Source organism: Pollachius pollachius (assembly GCF_949987615.1).
Source record: "Pollachius pollachius genome assembly, chromosome: 6".
NCBI lineage: Eukaryota > Metazoa > Chordata > Actinopteri > Gadiformes > Gadidae > Pollachius > Pollachius pollachius.
In genome coordinates this window covers 14,157,527-14,174,440 of record NC_136939.1, presented here as the reverse complement: position 1 = coordinate 14,174,440, position 16,914 = coordinate 14,157,527, and the positions used below count along the sequence as shown (strand labels likewise).

At 46.1% G+C, this 16,914-nt stretch overlaps 1 protein-coding gene across 2 annotated transcripts in view; it reads right to left on the bottom strand.

Moving 5' to 3' along the window:
* LOC307077137 (glutamate receptor 4) overlaps nt 1–16,914 on the bottom strand; it is a gene marked incomplete at its 5' end in the record, with an annotated part of 90,864 nt that overhangs the window by 22,119 nt on the left and 51,831 nt on the right. For both annotated transcript variants that reach the window (XM_079738440.1, XM_079738441.1), the window contains 4 exons: nt 1,896–2,102; nt 8,278–8,388; nt 10,414–10,518; nt 13,625–13,792. In XM_079738440.1, the coding sequence (XP_079594566.1) occupies nt 1,896–2,102; nt 8,278–8,388; nt 10,414–10,518; nt 13,625–13,792 (591 nt within the window). The remainder of the gene's footprint in view (nt 1–1,895; nt 2,103–8,277; nt 8,389–10,413; nt 10,519–13,624; nt 13,793–16,914) is intronic.

The window sequence follows — 16,914 nt, the reverse complement described above, 5'->3', positions numbered from 1 at the left end:
CGCAGGGATGATGGGAGAGAGGATGAGAGAGACGTACAGACAGACAGAGAGAGAGAGACGTAGAGAGAGAGAGAGAGAGAGAGAGAGAGAGAGAGAGAGAGAGAGAGAGAGAGAGAGAGAGAGAGAGAGAGCCAGAGAAAGATGGAGGGAAAGCTGGGGAGAGACAAACCGCAAGAGATAGAGAATGAGAAAGAGAGAGAGAGAGAGAGGGAGAGAGGCAGACACAGACTCAGAAACAGATGGGAGAAGCAGAGAGAGAGAGAGAGAGAGAAAGAGGGGAAACTAGGGAGGGAGAACAAAACTTCAAACCACTCGTGAAACTCCCCGGGAGGCTTAGTTCAAAAGCCTTGAGGGGAAATTAGAGTGGGTGATAAAATAATGTGTCAGAGAAATATGCTTACAACACAAGAAGGCGGAAATATATAAAAATAGAGGGATAGAGTGAGCGCCGGGGGCTTGCGGCCCGCCTCACACACACATTCACACACCGCCCCGCTGCAAAATCCCCCAAAACCAGATTATACTTAGTGATTTAGCAACTCTCTTGTGACCTTGTCTGGGTGGCTTTGGGTGCAAAAAGGCTTAATCTCCACCACCACAGAAGAAGAAGAAAACTAGAAAGGTTTGCCTTCGACCCGCCCAGCGAGGGAGGGGTGGGCTGACCAGGCTGGGGGGGGGGGATACGACGACAAGATGAAGGTGATGGACGATAGAGCAGTCGCTCTATCATTCTGTGCAAAATGGAAGACTAAAGGACAGGCCGCCTGAAGGGGCCTCAGTGTGAGGGCAGCTACTCTGCATGTAGCGGAGGGTGGCAGACGCCGTGTGGCTCCTGAACAGAGGAAGAGGACAGATTCCCCACCTGGAAGAAACTGCTCTGACCAAGCCCTGCTCTTCATTCACGGCCAGATAACCGCTGAGGTGTGAGATCAGAAACACCAGGATCCTTTATGGCCTGCCAACAACAACAACTAAAACTTTCCTGGATGCTTTTCGTCATGGATTCAGGACTGCCGCTATTTCATGTGCAGCCTTATGTTCACCAAAACATGTGCTTAAGGTAACACTCTACCTGCACTATGTCACTTTTCTACTGCATGTATTTATTAAAAGGTGACATAGTATACCACCAGGTGTGAGTGTGATTAGCTGTTGCAATCCGTTTTGAAAATCTGCCTCTTCTGACATCATAGGTGGGCGTGTCCACCTAGATGTATGACGGATAGATGAGCAATGTTTGCTACAGTTCACTGGTTAGTCTGGTAGACTGATCTATCTAGCATACATCTAGGTGGACACGCCCACTTTCCAAAATGGCTTCTAACGGCTAATCACACTCACACCTGGTGGTATAATATGTCAGAAAAAGAGCTACACTAGAAATTGTCTCAAGAATAAAAAGGTGCCTATTCACCAGTCAATCCATCACTCACACACAAGTGAGGCCACAGGAGGTTGCTAATGGGAAAGAAACTTACAGAGTGCAGGTATGATTTATATTCTTACTTACAAACTATAACAAGTGACGTTGACATCCGATACGCTGTCTCTGCTATTGTATTTTAAGTTAGATTACCTTTTAAAGTAAGAAACGATGGGCAGGATAGTTTGTCATGGCAAGAGCGTTCAACGCCCGTCTGAAAAGCAGCGGGTTTGATCCCCATTGTCCTCAGCCTGCTACACAGACGACCCTGATCGAGATGCCTCCCTGGATTCTACCTGATCCGAATTCCGATAAGGTAGAAGTCAAGGCAAGCCGCTTTTCCCTGGCGAGTCACTTGAAAGCAACTTTCCCTAAATAAACAAGTAAATAACTAAATGGAGTACAAAAGTCTCTCTCTCTCTCTCTCTCTCTCTCTCTCTCTCTCTCTCATAAAAACATGCTGGTGTCTCACCCCGTACACCAGCTCCCCAACCATCCCGTTCCAGATCTTCGTCTCCGGGTCCCGAGCGCCATACTTCCCGTCGGGCACGATGGAGATCTTGTACTTGATGCCGATGTGCTTGGCGATCTCCGAGGCCAGGTCCACGCAGTAGCCCTCGTACTGGTCGTTGCCCTCGTACAGCTCCCAGTTCTTCTTCAGCATCACGTACGGCCCTTCCTGTACAACGGGAGGGAGAGTGAAGGGGGTGGGGGGAGAAGGGTAGAGAGAGAGAAGGATGGGAGAGAGAAGGGGAGAGCAAGAGATAATGGGGGAGATCGACAGAGAGAAAATGGGGGGAGAGAGAAAGAAAATGGGGGGAGAGAGAAAGAAAATGGGGGGAGAGAGAGAGAGAGGGAGTGAGGGAGGGAGAGAAGGCGATGTGAGAGAGAAGTGAGATCGAAAGAGAGAGAAAGAAGAGGGAGAGAGAGAGAAAGAAAGAAAGAGATTGAGTGAGGGAGAGTAGGGGGGGAGATAGAGGGAGGTGGAGGGGGAGCCACACCGTCAGACAGACAAGGCACATGAACCCGACAGCCAGGCAAGCCAAGTTCTCACATCCAACAAGAGGGTGCGACACGCTGCGCTGTATGCAACACACTAAAGTTTCATGAGCTTCACTTCGTCACAATTGATGCACATTTGTTTGTTTGTTTTCTTTATTCAAGCGTTCCAAGACAGTGGGGGGGGGGGGGGGGGGGAATGTGCAAACTGCTTTTGGTCTTATTTGAGTTGAGGAGAAATGGCTTTTTCTTTCAATTTAATTAAAGGAAAACAAACAGTAGCAGTGAATTAAAATGTATTTGTGGTAGCACTCATGAATTCCGAGTGATAGATATTTAAATCAGCGTATCCCTGACATGCTGTTTTCACACTTAATGCGTTGCATTAATAATGACATATTAATAATGTATTATTATTAATGCATTATTCATTTATGAGACAGTGACGCAGATAGGATCGCCACAAACTGCTAATGCAGAGGCAGATATATGTGATGTGCATATGGATGCATTGCACACCAATGCAGCAACATACACAGCTCACTCTAAGCGGTCGGGTGTCGACGACAGATTAACTGGAGAACATGGTAATTCATGCTGAAAAAAAGACCTGTCACAACTTAACTATTTGAATATAAAAAAAGCTAAATCTGACAGCTTCTGGACTAATGGTGGAAATCAATCACCAGATGTTTTCACAGATCTCTCTTGGGGGGGGAGGAGAAAAAATAAAAGATAAATCCAAATTAAAAACGGTGGGTCTCTGCTCAGATACAGTCAAACTAATTGCTTCTGTCATTTGAAGCAGTCTGTTGCATACTGAGGACGCTGCGCAATGTACTCTTGAAATGGGTATGCTTGACATTGCCCGGGGCTAAGCTAGGTAAAGCAAGGACTGGAGAGAGAGTAGCAGGGGAGGATGCTAACGCCGGGCTAACGCTAGGCTGTATCGCGCAGCAGCACGCGATGCAGCCACGTACGCGCCAACGTAGTGTCATTGTGTACGTACAGTGCGGCGTGTGTTAGGTGATTGTATGGTACAAGGACACACTTATTTTTACCACAACAAAAGCTAACACACAATTTTATCATTTATTTTTAATTGCATTTTTTATTGGCGACGACACATCTTAAACTCAAAGGAAGTTAAGTAAACAAACTACTTTATGGGCTCCATGTGACTTTTCATCGCAGTGAAAGCTGACCCAGCATTTATTATTAATGTATTCATATATTTTTTTATGTAAAAGCTTTGTTTACAGAAGCGCTAGTGTTTGACACAAATAGTGCACATTTTCACTTGGATGGGGGGTTACAGTACATTGAGGACCTCATTCAAATGATTGCTTGCTGGGAAGTACATACTGGATATTACACACAGACAACAGCAGGCTGGACTATAATGACAATTATATTGTCGTTATAGTGTGGGATGTGGATCAACAAGAAAGCTACAATCTACAAACAACACCAAGAGCAAGATGGCCGACAGATTGGCCAATAATCAGAACAAGGCCTTCTCTCTCATTGGCTAATGCGGACGATAAAACATGCCATTAAGCATGCGTACACAGTCACACACACAAATATGCAAAGCGTAGACACAAAGGCAGGCACACACACACAACCCCCCCCTCCCCCAAAAAAAATAGATATTTAGGGATATACAGCAAATAAACACAAATCCAAACAAGCACACATTTGCAATCAAAGACCCCTCTACTTGATACAACTACAGAGACGGATATCACAAATAATTCAGCTTCAACGCATATTCAAGTGTTCGCACATTTTCTGTTGGATAAATATGTAATCTAAGAAAAGCAGTGTTCTATCATTAATACAAAAATAATGACATAGCTCATATGAAGCCTTTTTTTTGCCCCATTTTTTACTCTGGTTTCCCTCTGGCAGTCGCTGCCACTAGAAAAATGCTAATTTTGTACTTGGTTCCATGACATTTACGAATGGAGCATGTTCAAGACACGACGGTAGAAAGGAAGTAGCAACGACGAGAAAGGAACAGAGTGTTCCCATCATTAATGACAAAAAAGTGAACAAAATTAAAACAAATTAAACTTGTGTTCTGATTTTTCGAGCAACTCGGCTCTGTCCAGTCATTTCTTGTAGAACACTTGTCTTCGGTTGACATTTTTTATATTAATAAAATGAATCATAATGTATTAATTCATAGTCAACCTTTCCGCATAGCTGTAGAAAAGCCCAGGCGTCAGCTGTGTGAAGTGAGGGTGCTAGGCCTTGTCCCCGTGGGGGCTTTAGCCAACACAATATTATGACAATTTCAGCAATATTAAAGCCATGGCTCATGCCTTTGAAGAAAGGCAAAGGAGAGAAGGAAGGGGCTGGGGGCTTGCTCTCTTCGTGTGCAGTGCACGCACGCACTCACGCACACACCCTTGTGCGGTGCACAAGGAGTGGCCGCAGCAGTTAATAAAGCCAGATTAACAAACACAGAGTCTAACTCTGGATTAATTCTCGACGTGTATCCACAGAATAATGTGTAATTTAACTAAACGCCCCATTTCACCGTCCCTGGATCCGTATTGGGGTAACCTGCGCCTGCAGAACTCAACTGCGCAGCGAATGAATGCTTTCAAACATCGAATAAATCCCTCCAAACAGTATCAACATTGACCGCCATGCTTTCAGAGAACATTGCTAATTGACATAAAGTCTGCAAACACACTGAAGATGTATCCTTAGAGAGGACATTTTATATTCCCCAGCTTATACCCTGCTGGTCCATGATCCCTGAAGCCCTTGGCCACGTGTATCAACTACAGAATGAAGCCTACAGAATTAGGTTTATAGACTGAAGCCTACAGACTGAGGCCTACCCTCCAGAATCAGGCCTACAGACTGAGGCCTACCCTACAGAATCAGGCCTACAGACTGAGGCCTACCCTACAGACTGAGGCCTACCCAACAGACTGAGGCCTACCCTACAGACTGAGGCCTACCCAACAGACTGAGGCCTACAGACTGAGGCCTACCCTACAGACTGAGGCCTACAGAAAGAGGTCTGCCCTACAGACTGAGGCCTACAAACTGAGGCCTACCCTACAGACTGCGGCCTATCCTACATACCCTACAAAGTCATTTAGCAGCCATTTTTATCTAAAGAAACTTAGTGGTCCTTTAGCAGACACTAAGTCTCCTAATATCAGCGTGACATCTAAATGACTAAATGTTTGCCTCTTTGGATAAAAGCATCTGCTAACTGACTAGATGTAAGTCCCTTAGATATGTCAGCTGGCGCTTATGTTTAGTCATTTAGCAGACGCTTTTATATTAAGAGGCTTACATTAAGTGATTAAGCAGTCGCTTTTATCTAAAAGGGACTTACATTTTCTCACCTCATGGATGCTTTTTGTCTCAAGGGACATTCATTGAACCTGTAGCTAGGCACAGGTCATTACTGTGATATATCCCCATTCTTATACATGGAAGGATGTAAGTCTCACATGTACTGTTCTGCTGCATGTTTCTGTCGGTCAATACATACAATCGTGCTAACATTTTTCCATGCATTGAAACACAATCTTTTTTTAATGGGTAAACAAACAATCAACCTCTTAGGTCCAAGTTGCAGATGAAGTTCGACTTAATCCTCGCTTGCGATCCGGCAAGACACGCAATTACACGTAATCAGCTGTAGTGATTATTACAAGCCTCCATGTAGCAGGCCTTTTCATCAAGAGTTGTGCCGATGCGGGATGATACACCCCTCTTTCAATCAGGTACGGTTTTATAAGGAGCAATATTGACAAAGTTCTTTAAACATACATACATACATACATACACACACATACATACATACATACATACATACACATACACACACATATATGCATACACACACACGCTACCAAGTTTAGACACCACTGTGAAAAAGCCCAGGTAAAACAGGTCACGTCTGCGCCTTGCAGCCATATGTTCATCCCAAGCCTGATGGAAACTTTAAACACACAGGCACGCACGCACACCCCCACACACACACAATAGAAAACTCCAGGCATCTTAGAGTGCCAAATTGCATGAGAAGGCGCCTTCAGCATCTGTTTTGTGATGTATTCACAATAAACAAGACTAGACCGTCCCACTGACACACACACACACACACACACACACACACACACACTCTATTTTTATACCTGGGTGATTCATGCCGCCATGTCTTGTGTTTTCCATATTAAAATCCCGCCGTCACAGTGGGTTAATCATATTATATATAGATTATTTTCTTTTCCAGAGATAGAGCGAAGGGATACAATTTAAAACCCCCACGGGGTCCGCGTCTTTGTTTGACCGGCAAACAAAGCCGCTTAAACACACACATACACACGCGCAGACTTCAAAATAAAAGCGTGAAAGGCAGCCGTTGAGCAAAAATATCATGCTGAATAAAGAATGAGTACAAGCGTGAGCGAAATGAACCGGGGTGATTATGGTGAGCCGGGGTCTCTCTGAGATGTTTGTTGAGGGGGTGGGTTGGTGCGGGAGGGGCTTACGAGACACGACACAGTACAGTGAAGCAGGGCGCGGGGGAGAGGGGGCAATAAAGCGCTTGATTTTTCATTCAGGAATCTGCTCGCTTTGAAGTTGGTTAGCTCTTCAAAATAAAGCAATGTGTTTCACTGCATGAAGAAAGTCATTACCATTTGGGGAATTTTTTTCTCCCGAAACCGGAGCTGACTAACACCCTGGGAGTGCCGTTCGTCACGCAGACATACACAAACGTGTAGTACACACTTACACTTACAGACTCCCTTAAGGCCAGTTAATACAATTAAAGGTTGGGTCATTAGCCGTGAGGCCCTTTGGGCTAGAGGGGCCCCTGGTCGGCCCCAAGCGTTAGGTCCTTAAACAAGACGTCTCTCCTCCGCTCGCTTCTTCCTCTGGAGGGTCTCCGTAACAGGCTCTCGTTGGGACCACCATGACGACGACCGTGTGTGTGTTTCTGTGTGTGTGTGTGTCTGTGTGTGTGTGTCTCAGAGTAGTAGAGCCATTGTGCCTTCGTGTCCATGCAGTCTGTTAGTGCTCTTCGCTTTCTTTGAGCGTGGGGAGTTTTTTTGTTTTGGGAGGTCGGGGGGGTGGACGTGGGGGCTGTGTTGTCCGTTCCTCTCTCCGTTAAGTGCCTCTTGGGTGGGGGTAGGGGTGGGGGTTTCAGTTTCTTAAAATAGGATTCCTGGTGGCGGGCTGAAAAGAGGAGGAATTGTACTGAGCGGAGACTCGTCATCCCTCTATACCCCCGCACACACAAACACACACACACACACACACACACACGCGCCACACATAAACCACCCTCAAATTCCCGCCAATCCATGACCCATCTAGTGAACAGTTTATGAATCTTAACCCCCTTTACACATTCCCTTCCCGCCACACCCACTTACACACGCAAACATGCCCACACACACACAAGTCGGGGACAGCATATTAGCACAGGGACCTCTGAGGTCAACCCTACACCGTGCATGCTGGCGTGTTCTCAACGGCTGGCCAGGAGCAGTTCCTCACTGCAATGAGTCCTGAACTCTGGCACACAACAGCGGGAACCTGACTATGATAATATACTAGAGATATATATATATGTATATATATATACACAGAGAGATATACTCCTCAAAACCAGTACTTTACAGAATGCAAAATCCAGTGTGTGTGTGTGTGTGCGTGCGTGAGTGCAGATGCCATTGTGTATATATACAGACAGGGGCATATGTGTGCATGTGTGTGTGTCTGTGTCTGTGTGTGCATGTGTGTGAATGTGTGTGAGTGTACGCACGTGCGTGCGTGTGTGTGTGCGTGCACACAGGCAGATCTCTCACCATGATGGTGGTCACCACGACGGTCCTGTTCTCCATGCCTGAGGTGTCGTTTGGCAGGAGGAGACTGTCCTGGATGAGCACCATCTTGTCTGCGTCGTTCCAGTAGCCGATCTGCAGGGAGAGCAGCCAGCATCACCACCACTCCCTGCTTTAGAGAGCCTCTGGTAATTGGTTTGTGCACCCATACCGCTGTGTGTGTGTGTGTGTGTGTGTGTGTGTGTGTGTGTGTGTGTGTGTGTGTGTGTGTGTGTGTGTGTGTGTGTGTGTGTGTGTGTGTGTGTGTGTGTGTGTGTCCGTAAAAATGTGTGTGTATACAAGTGTTTTTTTGTGTGTGTGTGTGTAAAACTGGCAAATACATAAATTCTTAATAAGCAAAGGACCACAATTATTGTGTGGGGAAAAAGGCAATTGTTAGGTAATTGGGAAACATACATACTCCATCAATTAATTCTCAGAGCATTTCATTTTCCGTTCGTCTGATTTTGTGTTCACAGATGCATTTAAAATTGACTTTTGTTTGACATTTTACCACTTTTCAGCTGGATAACATACAATGAAATTGTTAATCGGCCCACACTATGCTTAATCCATCAATATTGTGTAAGAAATAAACCAATACATTTTAAATGTAGCCTTAATAACGGATCATCCCAAAGATCAATAATTACAACTATTTGCAAGTTTCCTCATGTGTAGGACACTTCAAATGGCTGAAAGGGAATCCCGCGGGACTCTAAACACAACGTCTTACCAAACAAGAACTTATCCTGCTGTAAGTTCATAGCAGGGAAAAGGATGAGCGTTATAGAGAACATATATGAATATATATATGAGAGAGAGAGAGAGAGAGAGAGAGAGAGAGAGAGAGAGAGAGAGAGAGAGAGAGAGAGAGAGAGAGAGAGAGAGAGAGAGAGAGAGAGAGAGAGAGAGAGAGAGAGAGAGAGAGAGAAATGTGCAGTTGGATAAAGAAGCATGGAAAACCCTTGGTGTAGTTGGCACACGCTGGGCCAGCTGGCAGCCATGATGGAGGGGGGAGGGGGGGAGGCAGGTTGGTGAGTGATCGCCGCTACCACCCCCTCACTGTGGCTCTTTTCACAGTGATTGATGATCCCGTGTGGAGGAATGGTGTGTGTGTATGTGTGTGTTCACATCCACAGAGACATGCGTGACTATGGGACAGGAGGATGACCGATACACAGACACAAGCGTCCACTTTAACCAACACAACCACCACAAACACCCCTAGACTAGCACAGATCCAGATACCTGCAGACCAACACACACACACACACACACACACACACACACACACACGCGCACACACACACGCACACGTCTGTGGGGGGGCTGTCCTGGAAGGACCTGAGGTGTCCCGAGCGTTGAGGAGACAAGCACAAGCAGCAGCGTGATTGATGGTCCGTCTCCGCCCTTTCTCACCTCCCCCCTTCCTCCCGCTCCTCCACTAAAACCACACTGCAAACCCCCCCCTCCCCAAGCCTCTCCTCTCCTCTCCTCATCCTAGTGTGATGTCTATGTGGTGTGTGTGCGTGCTGGTGTCTAGTTCCCCTTGTAGGATCAATGAAGACCACGGTAACCTCTTCGAATGGTGCGATGGTCTTGTAGCTTTTTCATTCATGTGCCGCTTCATGTGCATAGTGCATCCACACACACCTACTGATACCAAACACACAAACACATACAGCTACCCCACCCTTTCCCCCCCATACAAACACACACATGCAGATAGCCCACCATCTCACACACAGAGACACACACACACAGATACCCCACCATCTGTCACACACACTGATACTCAACCATCTAACACACACACACACACACACACACACACACACACACACACAAAAACACATAAACCCCCCCCCCACCCGAATGTCCCATATGGGATTAATAAACTACCATCTTATTTTATTTGAGACCCAGGGCAAAGAGACAGCCAGGTCACCTCTGTGCGGTCAATCAACTCTATCAAATGCTCCTCACTCATTCACAGCGTAAAACATAACATAAAGTAATGGAACACCACACTGTTGTAGGACATGACAATGAGAAACAGTAACGCACAGAGCAGTACACTCAAGAGACAGGCAGGGTGCGGGCGGTGTGGTTTCTTACCCGTCGGGGTCCGTTACTCTTCAGCTCAAACACGTCCATCGTGTAGTTAACCCTGCGGCCATAGTGGTCAAACTGGACATTACCTGTTAATCCCTGCAGTCGCACCTGGGGGCGGGACAGAGGAGGAGGAGAATTAGTGAAACAATACATTGAGGTGAAGGTAAAGAGCTTCTTGAGGTCCTTCTCATTTTTTCTCGCACCCCTTTAGTGCAAACTTGGGCAGATGCACACAAACAAACGCACACACCGATCTCTTGGGCTGAAACAGACGATAATGCCTTGATGCAGTGGTGTGGAGCCCTCGGTGGGTGGTGTTCACCTAAAGGATTAGTATATTTGCTTTGAGCCGCTTTAAGAACAAACCTTCAAAGAGACATGCGGGGCTATCTTCAGGATTTGTGACCTCAAAAAACGCCAGGGTTGATGCTTCAGTCCCTCGGCCCATTCACCAATGACGTGCCAAAGAGCTGTGAAGTCTCACAAGTTTTTCTCTCGTTTTTTTCTTCGTCCTTTCTTCGTATTGCCCACAAGCCCTGCGCCAAACTCATTAACGACCTCGTTAATTAGTACAACCTTCAACCAGAAGACTGGGGGAACTAATTAGAGAAGTCAGCTGTTGTGGTGTTTATTTGGTCTGAAAAAAACCCAAGCAGGAAAACAACCAGCATCTGTACCTGCTGGAACTCCTTGGCTGATAGTTAAGGGACCACAGTTCTATGGCTGCTCCCCCTCTCCCTGTACAAACACACTCCATCATGCTCTCTCATGATCTCTCCAAATGTGACATTTGCACACTGTGCGTGTGTATACTTGATAGTGTACACTGGTGTACAAAACAGCTGGGAACTTTAACTCTTTGATCACACTGCCAATAAAAGTGCAGAAAATGTCCCAAAAAATTGCTGATAGAGCCAGTGAACCCAAAACCGTATGTGTTCATTTGTCTTTTATGTTCGTTACATATATGCCAATTTATGCCATTTTCCTGAAATAAGTCCCCAATTTAGAAGAAAAAGGGTAAAATTCCTATGCGGCCTCCGAGAGAAAGTTGAGCTTTTCAGACACTAATAGTATAACGCCACGGTGTGTGCATATGGTGTAGCCCCGTCTGAGCAGCGATTTATTTTATACCTGAGTCCGAGGGTAAGGCTTCCTGGACACATATTGAATAACGCTAAAGTGTGTGTGGATGATGGCGCTCCAATGTAGCAGTATATGAGCAATGTGTTTAATGCCCACTTCTGAATAAGGGTTAGGCTTCCCAGACACCACTAAAATGCTACGGTGTGGCGCATTTATCGCTCATACACAACGACGGTATTCTTAAATGACAAATTGATTAGTGACAAAAGTATCAGAAAGTTGGTGTGGGTCATAATCCACGCCAGGGGGGGATTATGACCCCCCCCCCCCCCTTCCTTAACTCTCAAAAGAAATTTTGTTTAGTGTTGAATTTAAGGTGAAACGGTGGGTTCACTGGTTCTTTAAGGCTGCGCCTTCGGTTATCGGCTCTTATGCTACGTGAAACGTTATAGAATGAGTCGACCGCATTGAAAAAAATTGTCTTTGTTCAGTTTGTTTCTTAACTTTTCTAAAACCTTCCCATCGGGTGTGTGCTTAATGGAGGGCAGCGGCAATGTTCCCAGCGATACCTACACTGCCCATTCTTAATGAGGACCTCATGGAAGGCATCTACATCGCTCACAGCACGCATAAAGGTAACTCAGGTACAAAAGGTGAACAAGACCAACCACATAAGTCTCGGCTGGACATTGAGGAAACACACTACCAGGGGAAATCCCTTAATCACAATGGACAAGACAGAGAGCACAAAATTGCATTATCGGTCTTCTAAATGGATTGACCGTCTGCACTTGCGACCAAAGCTTTTACTAAATTTTAAGTAAACCGCAGAGGGGTGATGGAAGACAAACATCCAAGTTTGCTTCCTCTTAATGTCTTTAGGGAAACGGTTACAGCACAAAGACACAATCCTGTCCAATATTCATTTGAATTCTTTCAGCATTCTCCAAGTAATTTGTCTTGATCGGTCTCATCTGAAACCATTAACTCCTATTGCTTTTTTCATTACCTCAATTTGCCTCCTTCCTGTCCCCACAACTCCAACTCCAAATACCAGGGCTACCAAGCCCCGCCTGTTTGAGGGATAGCTCCAGGGCGACCAAGCCCCCCCCCCGTTTGAGGGTTAAATCCAGGCCTACCAAGCCCCCCCCTGCTTGAGGGTTAGCTCCAGGGCTACCAAGCCCCGCCTGTTTGAGGGTTAGCTCCAGGGCTACCAAGCCCCCCCTGTTTGAGGGTTAGCTCCAGGGCTACTAAGCCCCCCTTGTTTGAGGGTTAGCTCCAGGGCTACCAAGCCCCCCCCGTTTGAGGGTTAGCTCCAGGGCTACCAAGCCCCCCCTGTTTGAGGGTTAGCTCCAGGGCTACCAAGCACCCCCTGTTTGAGGGTTAGCTCCAGGGCTACCAAGCCCCCCCTGCTTTAGGGTTCCGCAATGAACACATTTCAAGTGATGACTTGTCCATCTGTTTAACTCATGACTGACACTTTGTAGTGTTAGGTTAAGTGAAATCAAGACATCACGATGTGTTTTTTCTACAGCTATTCACTAAGCTGTTATCCTTTCCCCCGAAAAGTCACAATACAGCTATTGTGCCTGCATGTGTACAAAGATCATCTTTAAGTGTAACCAATGCTAGAGTCAGACACTACAGTTTGTACCATCAGGATTTGGGATTTTGAGGGTCTGCTCCGAGTTGATTACCTAGCCTCCCCTGTTTGAGGGGTTTGCTCCGAGTTGACTAGCAAGCCTCACCTGTTTGAGGGGTTCGCTCCTTTTTTACTAGCAAGATGGTAAATGGACTGCATTTATATAGCGCTTTTTTTTTAACCAAAGGCCGCCCAAAGCACTTTACAATATTGCATTGCATATCGCATTAATGCACACATTCACACACCAACGTTGGTGTCAGCCCTGCAAGGCGACAGCCATTCCGTCGGGAGCAGTTAGGGTGAGGAGCCTTGTTCAGCGAAACCTCGACACTAAGCAAGCAGGAGCCGGGGATTGAACTAGAAACCTTGCGGTTACCAGCCAACCCGCTCTACCTCTTGAGCTCCATTTGAGGGTTCGCTCCAGGTTGAATAGCAAGCCTCACCTATTTGATGGTTCGCTCCATGTTCACTAGCAAGCCTCACCTGTTTGAGAGTTCGCTCCATGTCGAGGCCCTGGTTCCAGGGGGCGGCAGGGTTGGCCAGACAGTCGCCGGCGTTGCCTCGCCGGGAGAGGTCCACTTTCTGCCGCCGCAAAATCCGGAACGCCTCCGCCATCACCATCACTCCGTCGTAAGTCAGCGCAGACGTGTACTTCACGGGACGAGAAGTGGCTGATTAATTCACAGAAAACTGGGGGGTCCGAGGGGTACGGTTTACATGCAGGCAGGATTTTCTGTTAAGTTATTTTGATTTTATTCAAAGCCACTTCAAACGATCCCAGCATTAAGCCACATTCACAAACAACTGAGGACGCTAGAGTAGCTTCCGGGATCCAGAAACAGGGGGCTCTCTTTAAATAATAATAGTCAAGTGTTTATGAGTGCGCAAATTCGTTTTATGTTCACCACTTTCCGTCAGATATCCCTTGAAGGGAAAAAAACAAGCTGTAACTAACTAAATTTAGCCTCCCCCTTTTTCTTTTTCCGTTTTGATCATGTTTATTTTTTCAGGTGATAAATGACTCATCAAATGCTTAAATTAAGCCTTAGGGAGAGCTTAGCTGGTCTCTGGTGGAATTCAGCTTATTGAAATCTGCTCTCTCTCTCTGAGTGGTGCGAAATCTCTCCACCTGGCGCAAATTTTAGATTGCAATCGCAATCAGCTACGTCTGCCCTCCCCGCGGACAGAGAGGGGGTCCTGTGAGGATGACTGACACTTCAATAGGTCGCTGGTTGATTTTTCTCCTTAAGGCGATTTCTTTGATAGAATGAAAGAGGGGATGGAGGTGCAGGAGCATTGCTCATTTAAAAATAATACACAAGTGCTGTTGGGCAGATGTGCCTGAACAAACGTTCTAACCTGATGGATCACAACCTTTGATTACTATTGTAAACGTGTTATTTTCTTTTAAGTGCTCACACACAAATCCATACAATTGTACCCGAGGAAATAGAACCCTTGAACAGGAAAAACTGGATAAAGAAAGTGGAAAAACAAACACGGCTGCTTTTGATTAATTGTGAATACAATTCCAGGCGATATGCAGTCACAGACCCGTCAGAGATGCAGTGAAACAGAAATATGCTAATACTGTGTGTTTCAACAAACAAGATGACATTTACAGAAAGTTCTGTGTGCTGTGACTGCTGACTGAATAGGGCAATCAACTGGTACTCGCCTCAAAATGCCAGCCCGGTACAAACTCTGCTGGCCTGGTGTCCCTTTAAACCTAGCATTGATATCACGGACTGCAATCTCTGCACTCAAATTGTGAATCTTAATTCAACCAAGCCCACCTTCCGGGAGAATGGAGAGATCTTGAAAGAGAAAAGCAAGAGCGAGAGCGAGAGAGAACAAGGAGCAAGGGAGAGAGACAGCGCAAATGGGAATGTCGGAGGGGCAGTCGAGGGATAATAAAATGACTATTTTGGCCAAACAGTGGAGCAGCCTAACATTAATTATCCCAGCCAGCAAGGAGTTCATTAAGCCACCCCTCACCTACCCCTCCCTCCCACCGTCCCAACCTCTCTCCCCCCTCTCCCTCTCTCCCCAGCTGGGTCGGATCCTTTTCATTAGTCTACCTCATACCACGTCATTATGGCTCTCTGTGGGGGTCAACGCACACTTTACTCCCGCCATGAACCCTCCGAAAGAAACGCTGCAGGTTACACTGCCCCACACACCCCATAACCCACTCTTACACACACACACACACACACACACACACACACACAGCCTCTCTCTTCTAGATTACCAACACATCAATTAAGTCAACTTGCCAAGTCACTAACTAGCTTCTCTAGAGAGGGGAAACTCATTATATTTAAATCTGAGAGCGGGGCCATGGTTCCAGATTAAGTTAAATTATATAGGAAAACCCCTTAATAACAATACAGTTTCATAGGGCAAGACCACAATTCACACAGAATTAAACTCTAATCCAGCCCCCAACATGGTGATCGGCCAACAAATAAGCTAAAACCCTTGGGGCTAGAACACTATAGCAAGGTTTGGGGTCTACTATTTGCATTATACAACAGTTAAGCTATAAAGTTATATAAGGTCATGAGTCAGTAGCCTATGGCATAAACGTTGAGCATAATATGATCCAAATGGTGTAACAAGGGTATATAAATATTAATGTCCATACAGTACATCCTTTATGTCACAGGCACCTTCAAATCTATTGTGAGGTGAACCAAAAAGCCAGCGTAGACTGGCTAGGTTTGAAGTGATGTGATTCTGACAGCAACATTCTGTTCCAGGTAACAGCAGGCTTTCATTGGTAAGCAGGGCAAGATGGGATCAAGCACATCACACTCACAATATAAGCATGGACAGACAAAGGCATGACTCCCTGTCATTAATGAGCAGGTACGGTTAAGGCATCCAAGCCCATCCCCACTGAAAGAATGGCAGACAGTTTGGTTCAAGCCCAGAGCTGTTTGGATGGGAGTCAAACACCCTAACCACTCACTAGACGGCACATCCTGCAGGATTCACTCCAAGGTATTTTCCAACTCCCACACACACGAATGAACATCCACACACATACACACAAGCAATCCTCAATGTCCCTCCATCAGGAACTCCACTTTCCACCTCACTGCTTTCCACTTCTCCATTTTTTTGGACACTTACATTTTCTCCAAAAGTTTGAAACCCTTTCCTGGCCCTGCCAACTGGCATCTCAAATCCCCGTTGTCGCAGCGTGTCCGGATTAAACCAGAAAACAACAGTGAAACCCTCAAGTCCAAGCAAATGTAGAAAAGCATGAAAAATTGGTCAGTCTGACTAGAGGTGGACAGGAGACCGCACAGAGCGGAATGCATTACACTGATAACACACCCTCCCATTGGCAGTTGGGGGTCACTATTGGAACGGTGAAAAAGGCAGCATGACGATAAGACAGAATAGTCAAAAACACAAACAATAAAAAAATAAAAAGAATGAGCTTTCCTTGTTCAGAGTTCAGACGTTTCTGTTCACGTTCGTTCTCAGTTCATCCTCACCGCCGCAGGGTGGGGCAGACACTTAGGCCAAAATACAAAATAAACAATAAACCATAAAAAAAGACCATAATAAATGCGTGACTCAGTTGCGGTGGCTGCTGCCAGCTCCATGTTGTTTACTGGGTGATACTCGCGCCCAGGGCTTTGAAATCAGGGCAAACACAACACAAGCAGACAAGAACACAAACAGCCTCTATGCAAGCAGGCCGATCTCTTATTCTAGACAGAAATGTAGATTTAAACCCCCAGATTTCAGCTACA